The following is a 20,537-nucleotide window of genomic DNA, read 5'->3' as shown; positions in this document are numbered from 1 at the left end:
ATCTCAAAAGTAGCCACCAGCTTCACGATGACCATGGAAGTTGCAGTGCCAAAAATGAAGGGAATTGGAACATCCCGGGCCAGGTTATTTCCAGAACATCTCTGCTATTTGCATGGTTTACTCGCTAGAAGCCAGGAAGGTAGAGACAGCAATGACAGGGAAAGTGGAAAATACCCCCTCCTTTAAAAATCAAAGGCGGTTACCCTACCTTCTCTGAGCAAGGCTTCAAAAATCACTCCTTTCTGTGTGACTGTGTACTTCCTTAATCAATGGTTGCCCTGACAACCACTGAAACTCTTCCAGGCTTCTGTTTTACAGGCGCTTGCAAAGACCAAAGTCTAGTGAAGCCACAGCTACACAGAAGGCAAAAATGGTGGATGGCAGCTGCAACTGCTATCAAGTATGTCAAACACAAGAGCGGCTGTAGCATAGTGGTTAAGTGGCTGGGCTGCCAATCAGTTCTCTGCTGGTTCAAACCTCAGTACTGCTATGAGCTCAGCAGATGGCCTTGGGTAAGCCACTCCCTTCATCCCCAGCTGTACTGTGGGGATATTAATAACATGGACTTTGTTCGCCACTCTTGAGTGTGGCACTAGTCTGTCTAATGGATAAGCACAGATAATAACTGCTGATCAACAAACCAGTAATACTAGTAGAGGACCATGTAAAGCTGAACTGCAGCAAGAGTACAGATTCTGAGTATGGGATGAGTGTACCATGCCTCAAAAGCTGCATTTGAAGATTTAGATCACACATTGCAGGATTTGCAAAATAAATAGCTTCTTGGGAGAAGAAGTCACCCATTGTATTAGCTGGGGGAACTACAGATGAGGGAGTTGCAGGCCTGCATCAAATCATCAGATATTTGGAATAGTTTCAAAATTGCTGCTCAAGGGAAAGTATATGGGTACAACTTGCTGGATTCTTAAACTAACAAAAATCCAAATGCTGCATGTTTTTACATTCAGATGTCCTAATGATTTCTTTTAAAGAACTGGTATACACTGAAAATACTTTCTATAGGAGAAAAATATGGCCAGATGCCGCTTGTGGCATTAGCCTGCAGAATGCACAGGGGCACGGCTTTTATAAAATAATATTGCAATTGTAGTGAGCTATGGGGTGGGCAAGGAAACCGAGCGCCTAGTTAAAAATATTTAACATAAACACCATTACCTCACCTTCCAGACCAGATCATCATTCAGATAAAGGCCCTTCCTATGATAAAACAAATCTAAGCCATTAGAAAAAAATCAAGAAATTATTTTCATTTATGACAAACAGGGATGGCATACTGACAGACAGAATTAACTGCTGATTAAGAGCTGGTAGGTGAAAATCATCAACACTACCAAGAACCCCTTTTTCTGAACAAAGGGGAAGGGGAAGACATGCATGTATAACCCTTCTGAGCATGTAAAACTAAGAGATGCAAATATTTAATTAGAATAAATAGCAAAATAAAGCATTACCATTCTCTTTCCGCAATCTTGTGATGAACTTTTTGGGAGGTATCACTCCAACTTTTTTCTTCTGAGTGGCTATGCTATGAAAGAGATCAGCTAAGCAGGTAAGTAGATTCTCTTTCTTCCTAGGCTGACTCTTGTACGCCAAGACTTTCTCTCGAAAGGGACGACAGAAATAGAGTGCCTGAAGAACTGAATTGCAGTAGCAAGTATTTCCAAACTAGAACATAAGGAAATGGTCTATTAGCTCAGATTGAAAAGAAAATGTTGTCCACTAAGCAACTGGCACAACACAAAAGGAAATTTGCTGAAAGACATTTATTATTGATTTTTTGAAGTACTGAAGTGTAACTTACCCATCAACTAGTGGCAGATTAAACAGCAGTACAGGCACATATTTACTGCCATCTGGCTTCTTTGTTGTACACTTTTTATATTTAGAAGCATCCGGTAACCATTGGGTTTCTTTCCATGATGCATAACTATGCATCAGCAAAACCATCATCATTATTTTTGAAAACACACCAGAAAAACGCTTTATCATATCATACTACTTCCACTGAATATTCCAGTTTGTAATACATAACACAAAGGTCCACTGAAGATATAATGCTGCTGATCTCTTTAGTGCAGCAGTCTAGCAGAGCCACAGTAAGCCCATTTGCCTACATTGGTTCAGGCTCCTAAGTTCTTACAGGCCCAGTTTTGGCCTGACACCCTGGGAGTGGAATGTGCATCTCAGTTAATTATTTGCACCTGTGAGCTGTTGCCTAGGGAAGGTGTCCTTGAGAGACGAGGGAGTCTTGGCTCCACATGTACTCCTTCTCAGTTCTCAGGCTAGTAACGCTGATTGCAAGTGTGCCTTTGATTGGCTGACAATCATAGAAAAGATGGCTCCTATCTGCTCCAACCACCACGCTTCACACTCTCACTGGGACTTGGTTGGATCATCTTATGCTACCTTAGTCTATCAGCACGTGAGAGACTTTGCTCCATGTCAGGCCTGAGATGCATGTACCTGCCTGGCATGGTTTATGGACTTTGTTTGTATGAGCCACAAGCCTCTTCAGAGAAATGCAAGTTAGCAAGCTTATGTTTTTAGTCAGTTAAGCCTTAGTAAGGATTAGACAAGCTGTTTGTTATTTTAATGCCATTTGCTTGTGCCTTAATAGAGTGGTTGCTGCACCTTGCATACACTCTTCTAAGTTAATAAGCCAACTAATATATACAAGTCTTGTGTCTTGAGTATCTGACCAACTGTGTGCGAAATTCCCCAGAGAAAAGAACCCAGAGACTGTTGAGTCTCAAGCAACAAGGGTAGTCCACCCGCCTAGGAGTCTGAGCGGCTGTGATCAGCACTTAGAACGGTGGGCAGGAGGGGGACGACCCTTGACAGCAACCCTTTGCTCCTCTGTCAGATGTCACTATGATACTTCACCTACATAAATGCTCACCATGGTTAATACTAACAAAGTTCCCATTTAAGCAGGGTTTCTAAGGCTAAATTCAATCCTGGTTTAGATGTGACCTGTGATTAGGTCAGGTGCTTGTTAGAAGTAAACCTGAACCTATGGTTAAGGCTGACATGGGAAATTCTTGCTGGGGAAGAGATTTTCAACATACAAACCCATTACCTTAAGTATGTTTAAGAGAGCTGAAACACCGCATTTACATCATTCCAAGAATACAGAAGTAATATATTTGGCAAAAACATTATTCAACAGTGAAATCCTAAGCAGAGCCCATTCATTTCAATGGGCTTAAACTGGAGTAACTCTGCTCAGGATTTCAATATCAGTTTCTTAAGCTATAAACACCCGAAGCATTTAAAAATCTATCTAGTTTCCAGTGAACTACACCAATGCATTTGCTAGGACTTCAATTGATTTAATGCCTCTTTTGTTAAAGCCACAAGTGCCATCAAGAGAACAAACCACAGTCATTCCAGCTAAAAAATAGTCACTCTACTTTTAGTTGTTGCTGAACTGCAGAGCAGAGATTTTCCAACATTTTATACTACCATGAAATCTTTCCCACATTGGCAGATGAGCACAAAAACCCAGGACATTGTAACAAAACTCTAGGAATGCTCTAAAGTTTACACTGAAGGAAGTGGGGGAAAAGTGGTTTAGAATATGAGAATAGGATGGGAAACACAAGCTTACAATCCCACACTGCTATAAAGCTCACTGGGGGACCTCAGCCCAGCCATTCTCAGCCCAAACAAACTTCATGATGGTTTGCATGTAAATAAAAGGAAGAAAGGGCATGTTGGAAGGGCAGAATAAAAATGTGATCAATTCCATGCCGGTCATGCAGCCTCACAATTGTCTCACATAAACATCAAGTATGTCTTAAAAAATATCCAGAGGAGTTAGCCGTGTTAGTTTGTAGTAGCAAAATCAAAAAGAGTCCAGTAGCACCTTTAAGATAAAATAAAATTGGTTAGTCTTAAAGGTGCTACTGGACTCTTTTTGATTAAAAAATATCCAGCACTCATCTGTGGTTGCTCATTGCAGGGGAAGACTGAGATGGGCAAGCTATATTTCAGGAAAGCTAGCCTGCCATTACTGGTGTTCTGAGGACCCTGCTGAATTCCAGATGAACCCCAGGGTTCCCTGGAACAGAGTTTGGAAAGCACTTTGGTGCCTTAATGCTAGGTAACTTGACAGTGTGCATACTAGTTTAAACATAAAGTATATTTAATTGAGGACTGTAACTATACTTTTCCTCATGTCTGGACCAGAAAAGCTATAGGCACATGCAAGCAATATTTCAACAAATTCTCTCCTATAAACTATTCAGCCCAATCCCTTCCCCGTAATATTTAAATGCAGGCATAATATATAACTTACAACTTACATTTACTAAGCCAAAATAGTGCTCATTGACTGGAAACTGTTCTGGACCAATCTCTTTCTCCAAAGCTGAGGCATTAGCGCCCTGGAAAAAAAAGAAATAAAGTCCAGCATTTACAAGCATTTGCTAAGAGCTATTCTATAACCACAGTTTGAGTAAGCAGGCAGATTGGTCAAAGCAGCTTGCTCCAAATCAAATAAAGACATTAAAAAATAAGGCTAGTGATACAAATGTTCCCATGCCAGTTCAGAACCTTGATCACCAATATAAAAAATAGTAATGTTGTTGTGCCATCTGTGACTGGAAATTCAGAAGCCATTAAAAAAAACTTCCTGGAAAAAAAACTACCAAAATTTTGTGGAAAAACTGAAGTACCTCAACTTTATTTGTGCTTTAACTACATAAAATGCATAATTTATAATGTAGCGTATAAAACTGAACTGTATCTGAACCAATCACCAGGTTGTTTCCAAGGGCAGCCCCATGTAAAGTACAGTGTAGTAAGCCATCCTCTGGGTTACAGTAGCATGGGATCAGTGTCACCAGATAGTTAATATCAGAAGGGGAGCTTATATACTCAGAGCCAGACATAGTTGAAGGAAGGCACTTTTAGTAACAGCATTGTTCTGGCTATGCCTCAACAGTGCCTGGTCTAAAAGCACCCCATAGTTCTTCATACAAGCCACTAAGAACAGAGCTATTCCATCTGAAGACTGCAGAGCAGCTTCCTCCAAACTATCAGTCTTTTTTTTACCAACGTTACCTCTTTGTCTGGATTCAGCTTCAGTTTATTTCTTCTTAGCCACCTGACTATGACACCCAAGCAACTGCCTAGAATGGAGAGAGTTGCTTCTGGGAGGTCAATTAATACAGAGCTGGGTATCATCAGAGTATTTATGATGACAGCCAACTCCAAAGCAACTGTCATGAATCTGAGTCCCTATGACATACACTACCTTCTCTTTCCTAGACCCAAGGCTGAGGAGTAGAATAACTTGTAGGCTTCAAAGACAGCCTTGCCCTCACCAATGGACCTTGCTGCAAATTTGCCTACAGGCACACATTTCCCAGGCATTCTCCAAATCTTAGGAGCAGACCAGAGAAGATGGAGGGGAAAATGGGAGCCAATTGCTGTTGAGAATGCAGTCAAGACAGACTGAAAGATCCGGAACAGGAAAGTATTTTTTCACTCCCTGAAGCTGGGTTGCAGTGAGACTGCAGTCAGGGGTAGACAACATGCCAAAGTAGGGATGAACTGGCATAAAGGGGGGCAGGTGTTCCGTCAGTGTTAGGGAACTTTGTTGTTTTCCAGCTGGCATCATTCTGTGGGAGATTGTCCTTGTGTATTTCCAACTTACCCTGTATTATGTCTCCATTCTCATAACTTTTCTTTTTAAGTCAATTGTTACAGAAGTTGGTTAATCATTTAGTTTTTTCTATTCACCCTGCTGGGGTCCTTCATGCCTTATACTTGGCCTTACAGCTGGGCATGACCTGAGTGAAGAGGGAGCTGCCTGGGGAGCTTCCTGGGGTTCAAGCTCTTGAACTAGAGTAGTATCAACCAGCCCAGTCCCTTGACTGCTCCAGGGCTGGAGGAAGTGGGAGAAGGGGTGGCTCCTCAACAGGGACTCTGCATGGTCTCTCAACCATTCCCATGACAACTACAGACTATCATTAAGTGATCTGATGAACATTTAGCAACATAGGAAAAATAACAGAAACCTGGGGCATCCTATATTTCAACCCCCAAGAAAATAATTTGGTCTCTCCGATACGTTGAGACGAACCAAAAAAGAATGACGGAAATTACTGGAGAACTGTATCCTTCATACTTATTCTAAACAGTTCAGCAAAACAAGGTAGTCTGCTGTCTCAAAAACTGCAGAAAGATCCAATGGACTCCGTAATGAAGCATTCTCTGCATCCAACTGGAAATCATACACCAGAACAACTAATGCTAGCTCTGTACCAAAGCTAGCTCTAAAGCCAGATTGAAACTATTTCAAGGCAGATTCAAGACAACCTGAAGCTGCTTCGCCACCATTCAGTCAATCTTTTCTCAGAAAAGATTTCACTGGCTTATTCTTTTGAAAAATAAGACTTCTTTAGTAAAAGTATATTCTTTGCTGAAGGTCTATTTATTACTTGGGCAAGAGGGACTTCAATTTCCTCTTAGCACTGTATCAACAATCAAGACATGAAAATCCCAGGTGCCAGGTTGCCACAGCATCGAGAAAATTCATTGTGCCATCTAGTATTTTCAGCAATATCTCTCAGTAAGCGTCAGTAGAAGTACAACAGTTACTTATCATTTTACATCAGACTACATTTTGCTGTATGGCATACAAGTACATGTTTCTTTTTGTCAATTCTTGTTTAGATGTTAACTTTACACCATTCAGTGGCGGGAGATGAGTTTATTTCTTAATCAGCTGCTTTCACTACAGACTCCAGTATTCAGTTAAGTGCAGCTTTGGATGAGATTCAACAGATGTAAAGGCAGCAGAGAAAAAAGTCTTCTTTGCCACTGTAAGTGCACCTCATAGGCTTTCAAATTAAGCTCTAGGTCATGCTTTGTCTCTCACACAAATTTCCCCCAACAATTCTCAAGCTGTCCCCACTCCTAAGCTCCATCACTTGCTCAGTAAACCAAATAGCAGAGATTCTAATACATAGCAGAACAACAAGGGGAAACTACCATTAATTATTTTTATAATCCAAGATCCAACCAGGACCTTAGTAGAGTAAACAATGAGGTTCTCCAAATCCACAACAGCATTCTGGAAACCAACTGGATCCATTAAGTCTCCAGAGGATGACCACTGCAATCTGACCCCCATGTTACCAAAGCGGAGATGACATTACCTCTTGTGCCTTCAATAGAGAACCGTCTCACCATGACCAAAGTCTCCCACATGTTCCATACAAGCACTCACAAAGTTGACCATGGCAAGGAAGTCTTTCCTCCTGGCAATTACCTTTAAGACAAAGGAATTTGCTTTGAGAACATCACAGCTCTCAAATAGCCAATTGGACTCAAAAGATTTGCCACCAGTGTGGTACTTATCAGTTTTATCCCCTCATACTGTTTAATTAAACCCCTTGGGAGAAATCATTCAAGGCTTTGGTGTTGAGAGTCATTAATACACTGAGCAAGATTTGGGTCCAATAGCACCTTAAAGACCAACTACACTAGTGGCCAAAATTGTGGAAACCTTTTGGGAAAAGTGCATTTTTGAGGTTTGATGGCTCATAACACCACTTTTTTTTGGAGTAATACCATAAAATTATATTTTATCAAATGTTCCAGCAAGAATATCCAGCACACTAGACAATGTAAAACTGGATACCAGACTGTGGTTTCAGTTCACCCTCTTGAATGCACTGAATCTGTGGAATCACAGCAGTATTCCTACATAAGCCATTCTTTGGTACAACCCTGTGTTTTGGAAAGAAAATGTGCTAAGTGCTGTCTTCAACTGAACCGCAAGTTATTATACTGGGAAGAGCATCTTTAAAATGGAACTGAGAGCAATGTACCATTGTCATGCTGGTCCTTCAGTCATAGTGCCCTAGCAAAAGTCAACCCAGGAGGAGAATCTGTGGAGAATTTCCTCTGATCAATTACACATTAATTTGCTCTGCACCCCACCTGCTTTCTTTGCTCACCACAGTAGAGATCCTGAGGGCAAAGATCTCCATGTTCCTGGGAAAATAGTTTATTAGACAAATTCTCCTTTGGTGAGACATTCAAATGAGCACCCTACTTTCTAGCTGGGCCCAGAGAAACTCCCTGCTTCTGAGAGATTCCCTGAAATATGCTCTTAAAAAGAACAAGCCTTTGTCACTCCTTTGCCATGCTTTCTTCCATTGGCCTGCTGTGGAAAAGGTGATCCATTTGCAGGAGGGAGTCATCTAAAGAGGTAGAAAGAAAACTGTGCTTTTATTGTTATTCTCTCTATTTTGTATTTTTCAATTATAAAATTTCCTTGCTAGTTTGTTTTGTGTATGTCAGATAAAATCTTTTTTAAAAGATTTGTTATTTATTTCTGAGAGAGTCTGTCAATTATTTTTTCTCAAGACAGATGCTGAAGTATATCTGACCAATTAAGGGAGAAAGTAGCTTAGTGGTGGTGACAGTACAAACTAACAAAGGTCTAAAAGCCTAGGGTGCATGTATAGCTTTTAACAGGTGCATAACCAACGGAGACCAGTGGCACCTTAGAGACCAACTAGATTTTCAGAATAAGTTTTTCGGAGTCAGAGGTCCCTTCTTCAGAGCTCTGACTCTTGAAAAGTTACACTCTGAAAATCTTGCTGGTCTCTAAGGAGCCAACAGACTCAAATGCTGCTGTCCAGCTGCAAAACCACACAGCTACCCACCTGAAACTATTCTCTAGTACGCCTAACTTTTGTTATATTAATCAACTAAATATTTAATCAACTCAATTGGAAGACAAATTTAACCTGTTAATTTGTCTGACATTATAAAAAAGAAAAAAAATGGAGATGGTCTTTTCTTCTAACATTTTGCAACAGTTTTTATTTTTATTTTATTTTTTATTTTACTTCATTTATATCCTGCTTTTCTCTTCAGTGGGGACCCAAGACAGCTTACATCATTTTTCTCTCTTCCATTTTGTCCTTACAACAATCCTGTGAGGTAGGTTAGGCTGAGAGTATGTGATTAGCCCAAGGTCACCCAGCAAGCTTCCATGGCAGAGCAAGGTATAAAACCTGGGTTGCTCAGATCCTAGTCCTTCACTCTCGTCACAACACCACACTGGCTCTCTTATTTATTAAGCTGTAAGTTTTAAAAGCACCTATCTTGAAGTGTTGGTACAATGCAAATATATTTAATTGTAATTCATCAGTTCATCTTTATGTAAGTCAGTCACTTGTAACAGGTATTTTGCTTGAAGCTTTAACCAAAAGTCTAATAAAACATGATCAGATGTTATGAGGAAACTTAAGGGGGAGGAAGAGTGATGGATAGTCAACAAAATACCTTAGGGAATATATCACTTAAGGGATGAAAAATGTAATGTCCTAAGTCAGCGACAGCCTCAAGTTATATAAAATAAGAGGCTACCAGGAAAGACTCTGGCATAGACCCACTGCCCTTACAGATAAAGCCAAACATTTTCATTTTATTTAGCTTTATAGTGTAAAAAATTACTTGGTGGCATTGTATGAACTGTTGCATTGGGTTAGGGATGGTTAATTTAACATGATTGGATAACTGATTTCTGCAAAATAGTCTAAGCTACTAGGATACTGGAAGACAAAACATTATTATCTCTTAACCATCTGAGTGCCCCCCCCCGGCAAACCCCCCCCACTGGATATTGTATTTCATTTGGTACTTTCAGAAGCAATTTTTGGATGACAGTGGAATAATTTAATGCATAAGATTTGAGGCTTGTACAGAGAATTAGTTCTTCATGAACTCATCATGTGCTCAAAACACATGTTTTCTCTCCATAGTTCTCTCTGTTATCGTACTGTATTCCTAACACACCAACAAAAAGGGGTTGCTGGAAAAAAATCAATTATTTCCATAGTTACCACAACATATGACAGCCAAACATTAAACAATTATGTTGTGCACATGGCAGATCTCAGATCTCCTTAATTAAAACTGGAGGGTAGTGGACACTGAATGCTAAATAATGATGTTTCAGCCTATCTTGAAATCGGATTAACAAAACAGCACTTGGTGATTAAGAACATGGAGCATGCTCACATCTACCTTCTTCTGCGCTCTCTCAACAATTCTATGGTCTCTAGAGCCATAATTTAGTGTATGGTCCAAAATGTACAAACTAAAATTAGTATTAAGAAGTTAGTAAGGCATTTCATATAATCACTAGGCATACAAAGCTCGATCCATAAATATTACAAAACAGTGAATCTGAGCCTTCATAAAGCTGTATCAGACAGCTCATCAAATTCTCTTTTATCTTGACTGTTAGCTCTCCTCCAGTCCATTATTTTCTCCAGGCACATGTTCAGAAACCAACACGACCCATCAGTAGAGATGGGCACGGAACGAAAAAACAACAACGAACCACATGATTCACGATTCGTAGCATTCCACGGAACATCGAACCACGAACTTCCGACCTTTTCCTAGTTCATGGTTCGTTGTTCTGTGGCATTTCAATCACCCTGCACCGGCTGCTGAAAACAGTATGGGGCGTTTGAAACAGAGCCCTTTTCTTCTGCTGCCGGGGCTGTCAGTTTTACAGACCCCGGACTGTTCCAGCGTGGGGTCTGTGAAACTGACAAACTGACAGCCTGGGCAGCAGGAGAAAGAGGCTTTCAGTTTCAGAGACCCCGTGCCGTTTCCAGCACGGGGTCTGTGAAACTGACAGCCTGGGCAGCAGGAGAAACGGGCTGCCAGTTTCGCAGACCATGTGCTGGAACTGGCGCGGGGTCTGTGAAATGACAGCCTCTTTCTTCCACTGCCAGAGCAGTTCCAGCAAGGGGGTCTGTGAAATGACAGCCCATTTCTCCTGCTGTCCGGGCTGTCCGTTTCACAGACCCCACGCTGTGGGTCTGTAAGACAGCCCGGGCAGCAGGAGAAACGGGATGCCACTTTCACAGACCCCCGTGCCGGTTTCAGCCCATTGGCTGAACCCTGCACAGGGTCTGTGAAACTGACAGCCCCTTTCTCCTGCGCAGGGGCTGTCAGTTTCACAGACCCCGTGCTGGGTTCAGCCGATGGGCTGAAACTGGCACAGGCAGAGTGGATAAAAATCAATGATTTTTTTAAAAAAAAATCGGATTTTTTTTAATTTAAATCGGATTTTTTTTATTTAAATCAGATTTTTTATAAATAAAATGCTTTTTGAGGAAAATATATTACCATCCAAAGGTTATTCCATCATGAAATAAAGATTAGTTTTTAATTATGTAGAATAAGGCTGTATATGTTTAATTTTTTTGGTAAATAAATTCCATTAATCCATTCACAATGTCATGCTCTTCCAGAGGTTTTTGTAAGATTATTGGGCAGTTTCTCTGCCTACAAGATATTATCACAGATGCTTGGTTTTGCAGTTCTCAAAACTGAATTTGTGTCAGCTCAGCAGAGATCACATGCCTCTTCTTCACAGCAAAAATGTTATAACATGAACAGAGTTGAGAAAAAGACCGTAATCCTATTGTTCTACAAACCTATGAATACAGAATCAACCCCTTCAGTGCTAAGTTTCAAGAAGTTCAGTGAATAGAAACAATATTTTTCTGATTGTTTGGAGTGAAATAGATCGGCACAAGAAGAAACTAAGTGTGAGGAGGGAGGGGCAAGCAGTACAAAATGAAAGTGAAACTTTTTGAGCACAATACTGCACAAGTCTTTGGATCTTTTGTGTGTATGACCTGAGGTTTATCACATTCTTTCCTTGGAGGAAAAAACCTATAATGGCAGCAGGCCGTAAAAGAGACCCAGTTTGGGAATACTTTAATGAAGTTCCTTTACCTATCGGTAAGGCAGGCATCTACTTGCATATTAAAGTTATACCAGCAAGAATTAGTCTTTATGTAGAAAACTATGATTTAAATCAAGCCTTAATGACTAGTGATTTAAATCGTGATTTAAATAGTGATTTAAATCAGTTTAATTTAAATCAAATCCACCCTGGGCACAGGGTCTGTGAAACTCCGAACCCGGCCACAGAACGGCTGCAAAAATTTGTTTGTTCCGTAAACACGTGTTCCCACGGAACACGTGATTCAGTGCAAATGAACCAGCCATTCCGTATGGAATTTTGTTCCATGGTTTCATTTCGTGCCCATCTCTACCCATCAGTGTGAGATGAAAACTTCTCCTAAGGGCTTCATGTACATGATAAACATGTAGGACAATATGACCCCTAGGTATCCTGCAGGTTAGCTTTTTGGGGAATAAACTGGAGCACAAGTCAGTAGTTGGAGCTCTCCTGTTGCTCAAAAAAATGTTTAAAAAGATGAATTGTACATTAAATGGTTGTTCCCAAGTGTAACTACAGCCACTTTACAAGCCCTATTCAATCTTGAAACAACCACCTTTTTAATATACCAGTACATTTTGTGCTGAAATGGGCAGCGTTCTGGTACTGTTAATTTTTTTTAAAACAGGAAGAGGAAAGCTGTTTTAAAAATAAAGAAGTAATTGGGTCAGATCCTACCACTCTGCTCAGCTAAGTGCAGCTCCCTTCTCTGACACAAAGAACTTTCTTTCAGAGGAAGGTTTCATGCTCAGCTAAGAGAAGTGGTTGTGTCCAGGTAATGGAACCCAAGTTATTATCCCATTATTAAGACCAAATAAACAGTGCGCTACTATTGAACTGCTCCTAAGAAAGTTATATTGCTAGCATTCAATGCAGTAACAATACCGATTATTTACCAATTAGCAATAATTGTTTTACTGAACTATTCCAATGAATTCCATCCTAAAGAATTTCATAGCGCAAGAAAAAATCAGATTACTTTTATATCCTAATGCCTTGAATCTGTGTCTGAAGGATGTTTCAAAAATTACAAGAAAAGATTAATCTGTTTCCAACAAACCACACTTTTCTTAAACCCATCTTTCCTGGAAATGTGTTTAGTTGTCTTTCTTGGTTCTACTGACGCATTAGGTCCAACTGGTAACTAAATCTGTAGTGGCAATTCACACCTAAAAACTCTGAAAGCAGACTTTGTGAACCATGTAGACACTGCAATAATACAATTATTTACTGTTGCTGGGATGATGTTTCAGTAAGATTGCTTCAGAATTACTTCTATGTTTCACAGCTCTATTTAATCCATAAATTCTTTACAAGATTAATGGTTTCTCATATTACAAGCCACTGATCATTTCAGAAAACATCTAGTGAATAGAAGCTGTTATTTCCTTTTGCTTTGTCAAAGGCAGCTTTTCTGGTCTGTGTAAGAATAATCCTCCAAAATGCTCATTCTAAATGACTTTCAAACTTTTTTCTTCTTTGAATCTTGTTTGCACCTCTACATACACAGTACACACCTTCCTTTAAGCAACAACAGCTTTTCCTCCACTACAGTAAGGCTGGGAAGCATCAAGTTTCCTAATATGCCATTACATCTGTATGATGATGTACTACTGTCTGACCAGACTAGGTCTACTAGGGTGCTAAGGGGAAAGTAATTCCTGTTGATCCCCAAAAGGGATAACTGAAAAAAACAACCTAATTTCTAAATGTAAAAGGAGAAAATGCCCACAAAGGTCCCTTCTTTTCCAGTGAAGACCGGGAAAGTACAATGATATAATTTTGTTTACCTAAACTTCATAAATTAAGGCTAATGTCTGATGAGAAGCAACAGTGCAATACTTATGTCTTAGGACATGAACAGATGTAAGCATATTAAGTACATTATATTCTACTAAAGTGATTATACTGAATCTAAAGCTGCTTTAAAGGGTAATCAAGGGTGTCAATGACCTTCAGAGGTTTACAGATCACCAATTGCATCTTATGCGTAAGGGAATAATTTCCAGTGCTCAAACCATGCAGTTAATGAATAAAACAACATACCTGTGTAAATCAAGAGTCTGTCAGGGATAAAGTAAATCAGAAACCATCTGTGTCTTACTAGCATATTACTCTTATATGTCCATCTTGAAAAGGGCCTTGAGAAATCTCCTAAGAAATGAGGGCATAGAAACCTCAAGGCTTCCTTGCTAACCCACTCTCTTTAAAATAAGAAAATGGGCAGTGTGTAAACTACAGAAACAGCTGAAGCTAAGGAAAAGGGAAGGAGACAGTCGTGTTCTGAGAGGCAGAGAGAAGAAAAAAATAAAGAAGTGGAGGTAAAAAAGAAAGGAAATTTTGTGGGAAATGATCATAGGTATGGCAAACTGAGTAAGAGAGTGATGTGTTATTACTGAGGTGTGTTTGTGTGTCTTTAAGAGAAAAAAGGAGATGCTGCTGGCTGATAGTCTTTCACTCAGTCAAAAACACATCAGTATAACTTTTGATCTCTCAGTTTTTCCATACTGGCAGGGCAACAAGATAGATGCATCATAAACCAACTTAATAAGGAGACATTCACAGTCTTCTGCAAAACCATGGCTTGTTTTTTAAAGCAAAGAAAGAGCCCTTGAAAGTAGTTTTCATTGAGCTCCAGTTTTTCCTTACGCTAAGTAAAACAGTAAGATGAGATGGAAAAAATTTCAGAAGAACCTCCTTCTTGCTGGGGCATTTTTTGTTTTACTCAAGTGACTTTCTGTATTAAAGAATCTCATTTGTTAGATTCTTACACTGTTAAACCATAAATCAAAGTGCCTTGCGACATATAAAAGATACATCCTTTAAAGTTGATAACATCAGTTACGAACTTGTGTGTCCTTTCAAAGTAATTACAGCAACTTTTATAGAAAATAAGTCTGGATAGCAGAAGTTGGGAACATGATATCCAATCTCCCTAAAGAATCTCACTCTCCTGGCTGTTGGGAAACTATACAAAACTGAATTATTCAGGATGGCTTTTTTACACAAGTAATAGGGCTATACAGTAATGAAATAGTTTAGAAAGGTAATGAGATAGGGACTGTGCTGCTGTGCATAACACATACTGTCTGTAGCTGTAGGAATGATCCCACTGTGCAATCTCTGTATCGTTCACGTCATGTTAATACTTATGCTTTGTTTCAGATTTCTGCAATCCAAATCCAATTGCAATGTTTATTGGATGTCCTGTCCTGTTGACTGCATTAATTTACACTTTTTAATTTGCCTTCAGTCTCAATAAACTAAATAAACAAATAAACAGGCCCTAACCCACAAAACACATACACCACAACATAGTTATTGGTCTTTAGGCTAACACAGACAAGAGGCATAGTCAAGACCAAAATAACACAGCACAATGAATACAATATTACATGTTTTTTTGTTTTTGGATTTTCCTGCGTACCAAAACAGGGCACCACAGGACTCTGTGTTGCTTTGTTACAATAGGCCAAAAAGGTAACCCCACTGGAATGTGTATCCTTGCAAAAGAAAGGGAGCCCTTTCGTTGCACTAAACTCTATGCTGCTCTACAGCACGTACACACTTACCATTCCAGTTTTCCCCTTGAGCATACATTTCTCAAGGCTCATCTCCTAAATCTCTCCCACCCACATACTTCTCAAGATTTTTTAAAAAGCCACAATCTGTTCACATACACCTTCTCCACAACCATGTGACGACCACTCGCAAGCCCATCGCTTCATTCGCTGAGCTTTTTTTTATCTTTTGCAACAATCAGCAATGGATTTTTGCACTGCTAACAACAATAATGACGATCTGGGGGTTGCAAATATACCTGAGGAAGCAAACTCTAATGACCTTACATGGGGCTTTTACTTTACATGCCTTGGCTCAGGCTGCAGGGCTTCCACCCCTGCTGTTTACACGTAATCGCTACATTCAGACATGTCTCTCCGGGGCAGAGACACCACTGCCCCTATCCTGCCTACCTTTCCGTACGCTCCTTCGGAGCCAAGCGTGAGACACACCCACCCACGCACCCGCCGCCTCCGACGGCGCAGCCCCAGCCTCGCCACACGCCGGCGTGGTAGGGCGGCTGAGAAGAGAGAGGCTCACCATGGTACAGATGGAGGCGATTTTGGAGACTGTCATTAGGATTTCCATCCGCGCAGCGCCATTTTCCGCCCAATCACAACGTCAGGGAGAGCTGGGGGAGTCCCAGCGGAGTAGTGAAGGCAGCGCAACGGCGCCGCCTCCAGCCAGTTGTTTACCGCGGGACACACACGACGGCTCCACCCGCCTCAGGGAAACTCTTCACAGCAGTTCAACAGACGAAAGGCGCGAGCGCCCGCGACCACGCATGCGCACAGGCAGCTAGCGTCCGCGCGCCGTAGTATCTTTTCCCTCCTCCTCGCCCCCGCCCATGTACCCGCCAGAGATTGCGCGCGCATACACGCACTAGCCGATCTCTTTAGGTTTACCCCAGATCCTAGCGCCCGGATGTTCAGGCCCCCTAGCACAGCCAATTAAATCTCTCCGCTCAGTGCACGAGATGTTCGCTCTCTCCCTGTTGAGGGCTGCCAACCTCCAGGTGTGTCCTAGAGGCCTAGAGGAGAAAATGGCTGCTTTGGAGAGTGAACTTTATGTCCTTCTACCCTACTGAGCTCTCATCCTTCTCCAAATCTTGCCCTCTCCTCAGGTTCCTCCCCCTAAATCTCCAGGAATTTCCCAACGTGGCGTTGGTAACTGTGGCGCTCGTTCTCTTTCAAACTTCACATCCTCCCCTTCCCACCCATAAGGTGTGCACACTGATATTTCCATAAAGATCTTCTCAACCCAGATTTGAGCAAGAGTTTAGTAAAGGGCAGGGGGAGACCCAGGAAGTGGAGAAATAGGGGATGATGTCATTTGGATGCTCCAAAAATACCTACTTTGGTTTAGGCACAAAATCAAAGCAAAACCTCCATGTGGAACTGATAAAGTTCTCTTTATCACATATAAGGCCCTGTGTGGCCTTGGAACCTCATATCTACAGGACTGCTTTCCCTGTTAGGCATCACAACAACTTTGCTCATCTGAGCAGCCTTCTGAAGATGCCACCCTGCAACTAGGTATGATCGATAGTTGCCTGAACATGTCCATTCTCTGTTGCAGTTACCTTCTGGAATGGCTTGTCTAAGGAGGACACAAAGGCTCCAATGCTCCTGTCATTCTGCAAACTATGTAAAACAGTTGTTGAGGAATCCATTTTTATCAAGGTAGTAGGGCAACAGCATAATGGAATGGTTCATGAACGTGCTTTTACAAAGAGAACAGTAGTCTATACCATTCTGCAATATATTATCTATCTGTTGTATTATCCTGCTCTTACTTAACCTGTTACTTACTTACTGCATTGTTTTCAGCGTTCGTAATTCCATTTTCTGTATCACTTGATATATCATGTCTGATACTTTCCTTCCATCTTTTCCGATGCCCTGTTGCATTATTACAGTTCTCATGCTATCTGCATACATTGTTTTTACACCATGGAATCTGCTTTTAGTCTAAGTCAAAGGCAAACTATGGCATGGTTTATTATTACTCAAACAATATCCAAAGGCTAGGGAAGATACTGTATTTTATGAACATATAATATACAAAATGCTCTGAGTAATGGTTAATTTTAAAAAATCTTTCTGTATTGATAGTCTGAAATGACAGACAATTGGAGCAGGGTATACACTCATGCAATGATACTGCATTTTTTCCCTTCTAATACATATAGGTCAACAATACCTCTATAAAGTGTGGATGAGGCTTGATTAAACTTTTTTAGGATTGTGGAAGAGACTTGCACAAATAAAAATCTACTGTGTCGGTTGCAGTGCTGTTTGATATACTATTTCCTGTGACAGAAAAGACAATTGGTAACAGTTTGTTTAAGGTTGATTGCAAAGTGATTGTTATGGTTGTGCTGCAATCAATCCTTCAATAGTTCTGGCTTTGTTGTCAAGAAAACTGAAGTACAATCAGTTTGATTCTCTTCCTCTCTTGGGATATTGTGTCACTAGAAAATCTGTAGTTTTCCTACGCACTTGCAGATGGCCAGTTAATTTAAAAGTCCCATCTGGTTGTATCTAGGAATAAGATGTATCAATTCCAGCTTGTTCATGTGCTAATGTTCAAGGCTATGCTTTGGCTTTTGTATCTCAAAAATACAGGGCATCTAACATGTCTTCTTGAGTGGTTTTTGGTCTTTCCAGACCCAAAAGGGCCCACTGAACAGCAAGAATGTGACATCAGAGCCATGTGACTGGATGGGAGAGTAGTATTACAGTACTATTGGTGACAAGGCCAGGATCATGGGCAGCAGATCAAGAAAGTGTTCTGCAATAAGGAACAAACTACAAGTTAGAGCCATGGATAAATCTTCACCACTATTGACCTCACCTGCTATCCTGCTGTTCTTCTCAGCCTGTAGGCAGAGGGGTGTGGATCTTGCCCTCTATGCATGCATTCAAAAGGGAGCAAAAAAATTGGTGGCTGTGTAGGGATTCTTGACCCAACTATCAGTCTCCACTGTTCTATGCGAGCAACCACACATTGAATATATGTTTGCTGTTTCATGGCTCCAACAACAACAACAACAACAACAACAATAATAATAGATTTACATACTGCCCTTCAGGACAACTTAATGCTCACTAGGAGCGGTTTACAAAGTATGTTATTATTCCCACAACAAAACACCCTGTGAGGTGGGTGGGGCTGAGAGAGCTCCAGAGAACTGTGGCTAGCCCAAGGCCACCCAGCTGGCTTCAAGTGGAGGAGTGGGGAATCAAACCCGGTTCTCCAGATTAGAGTCCCATGCTCTTAACCATTATATCAAACTGGCTTTCCCATTTTGAGAGTTACTTTGAGAACTTTTACAGTAGAAAAGCAAGTGATAAAGGAACCTTTTTTAAAAGTGTATTTATGATTTTCAGAAAGATTAGAATTTGGGGCACAGGATAGTGATTTTTAAACTACAACCTATGACAGTAAGGATGCATGGGTAGCTTATCTTGCTGTGCACCCCACATTGTATGCACTTTATAGACTAATATCTGGGTATGATATTTCTCTATGGTAACTACTCAAACAGCAAAATGAGGCTGGAGATAATATTAAATTAACTGGTACAAGCAATCTATTATCTGCAGATTTGAAAATGTGGGTGGTAACCAGATTTTTAATCGCATCTGCCTTCATTGAAAGATGCTAAATGATAATAGACTTGTAAGCTAGTGAGATGCCTCTCTTGCTTCAAACAAGAAGTTTGATTTTAATTCCCCCCAAATGAATAACTGTTGTTGTTCATTACATATTTTCACATCTCTGGCTATGTAATGAATTGATTGAAGGTAAATCAGTTAAATGAAACTTTCAATTACTTGACATCTTTACACAATAGTATGCACTACTCAAGAGAGGAGTTTGGATACAATAAGTTGCTGTAGCACAGTGGTTAGGCTGTAAATCAGCACTATATTGGTTCAAATCCCACTACTACCATGAGCTCAGTAGGTGGCCTTGGGTAAATCACTCCTCTCAGCTCCAGCCCTACTGTGGGAATAATAACAACACTAATTTGTTCACTACTCAGGGTGAGACACTAATATGTCTAGAAGAGCAGTATATAAGTGCAGTTGTTATTATTATAAACAGTTATTATAAAGCTTCAGATGCATCTAGTAACCATATGGAGTGAACCAGACTAGCTGACTAGTGCTATGTACTCTGCTTGATAGCAGCTCCAAAATACCAAGCACAGGTCTTTACTGGCCCATCTGAACTACGAAGATGCCATGACACTGAATCTGGGAAACGCTGCTTGCAAAGCATGGCTGAGCTATATGGCTCTGCAGAATACTCCATTGTTGTGCCCCAGAAACAAAACACAGGATAGGAATATACAGATTGCAGGGCTGCCAGGCTGTGTGACAGGGAGCAGCTTTATTCTTAATGGTTGTGGACCATCAGAAAAAGGAACGAGGTTTAACTTCTACTCTAAAGCTCTTCCCGAAATTTGATTTGCATATGGAGACAAAGCTGCACTTCAAGACAATGTTGCAATAACGGGGAAAGAATTATCTTCCATTTTTGACACTTAGACTGCAATACTATGCAGTGACCTGAGAACCCCAGTAACTAAAGCAGAACTTGCATTGGAGCAAACTCAAGACACATCAGTCTAAACTCCGAGTAACTCTATAGGCTTGCACCCTTAGTGCTCAAACATTTAACATAGATTATCTGTCAAAAAAGGGCAAAAATTCTAACCAGCGTTCACAATCACCAGCAACCACTGTCTTACAATATAGCCAGTTAAACAAGAGCTAGAAGAGAAGGGCTGCTAAGTCGTGCATGACTCACGCAACAACCTTTAATTAGCGCCTTACATGCCAACGCCCAACCCACTTATTACTCTCCCGATTTTCTCCATGCTCCTTAGGACGCGCCCCTTTTAAAACACATGACCATTATTAAGAGGACTTTGCGAAAGGCGACTACTTGATTGCCTGCTTAAGTACTTACAGCAACTTTTGAAGAGAGAGCAAAATAGTTGATCCGGGGCCATATGGAAAGTTCATTCTTCTCCTGTTCACGCGACCGTACAACCGGAATTTCCCCGTCAGTCAGGCGCTCTGATAGATGCCACTAACGCTGCAAGCCCCCGTCTTGGAAGGAAGGAAGGAGAGTAGAGGAA

At 40.8% G+C, this 20,537-nt stretch overlaps 1 protein-coding gene across 1 annotated transcript in view; it reads right to left on the bottom strand.

The window, feature by feature from the left end:
• Positions 1 to 16,130, bottom strand: part of USP12 (ubiquitin specific peptidase 12) — a 28,856-nt gene extending 12,726 nt beyond the window's left edge. The window contains exons 1-3 of the mRNA XM_054974349.1: positions 15,923 to 16,130; positions 4,329 to 4,409; positions 1,473 to 1,686 (exon numbers count right to left, since the gene is read on the bottom strand). Coding sequence (XP_054830324.1) covers positions 1,473 to 1,686; positions 4,329 to 4,409; positions 15,923 to 15,970 — 343 coding nt within the window. The 5' untranslated portion in view covers positions 15,971 to 16,130. The remainder of the gene's footprint in view (positions 1 to 1,472; positions 1,687 to 4,328; positions 4,410 to 15,922) is intronic.
• Between the last annotated feature and the right edge of the window lie 4,407 nt (positions 16,131 to 20,537).

Source organism: Eublepharis macularius, chromosome 3 (assembly GCF_028583425.1).
Source record: "Eublepharis macularius isolate TG4126 chromosome 3, MPM_Emac_v1.0, whole genome shotgun sequence".
Taxonomy (NCBI): domain Eukaryota; kingdom Metazoa; phylum Chordata; class Lepidosauria; order Squamata; family Eublepharidae; genus Eublepharis; species Eublepharis macularius.
The sequence above is the reverse complement of the archived record's forward strand: the minus strand, read 5'-3'. Positions and strand labels throughout refer to the sequence as shown.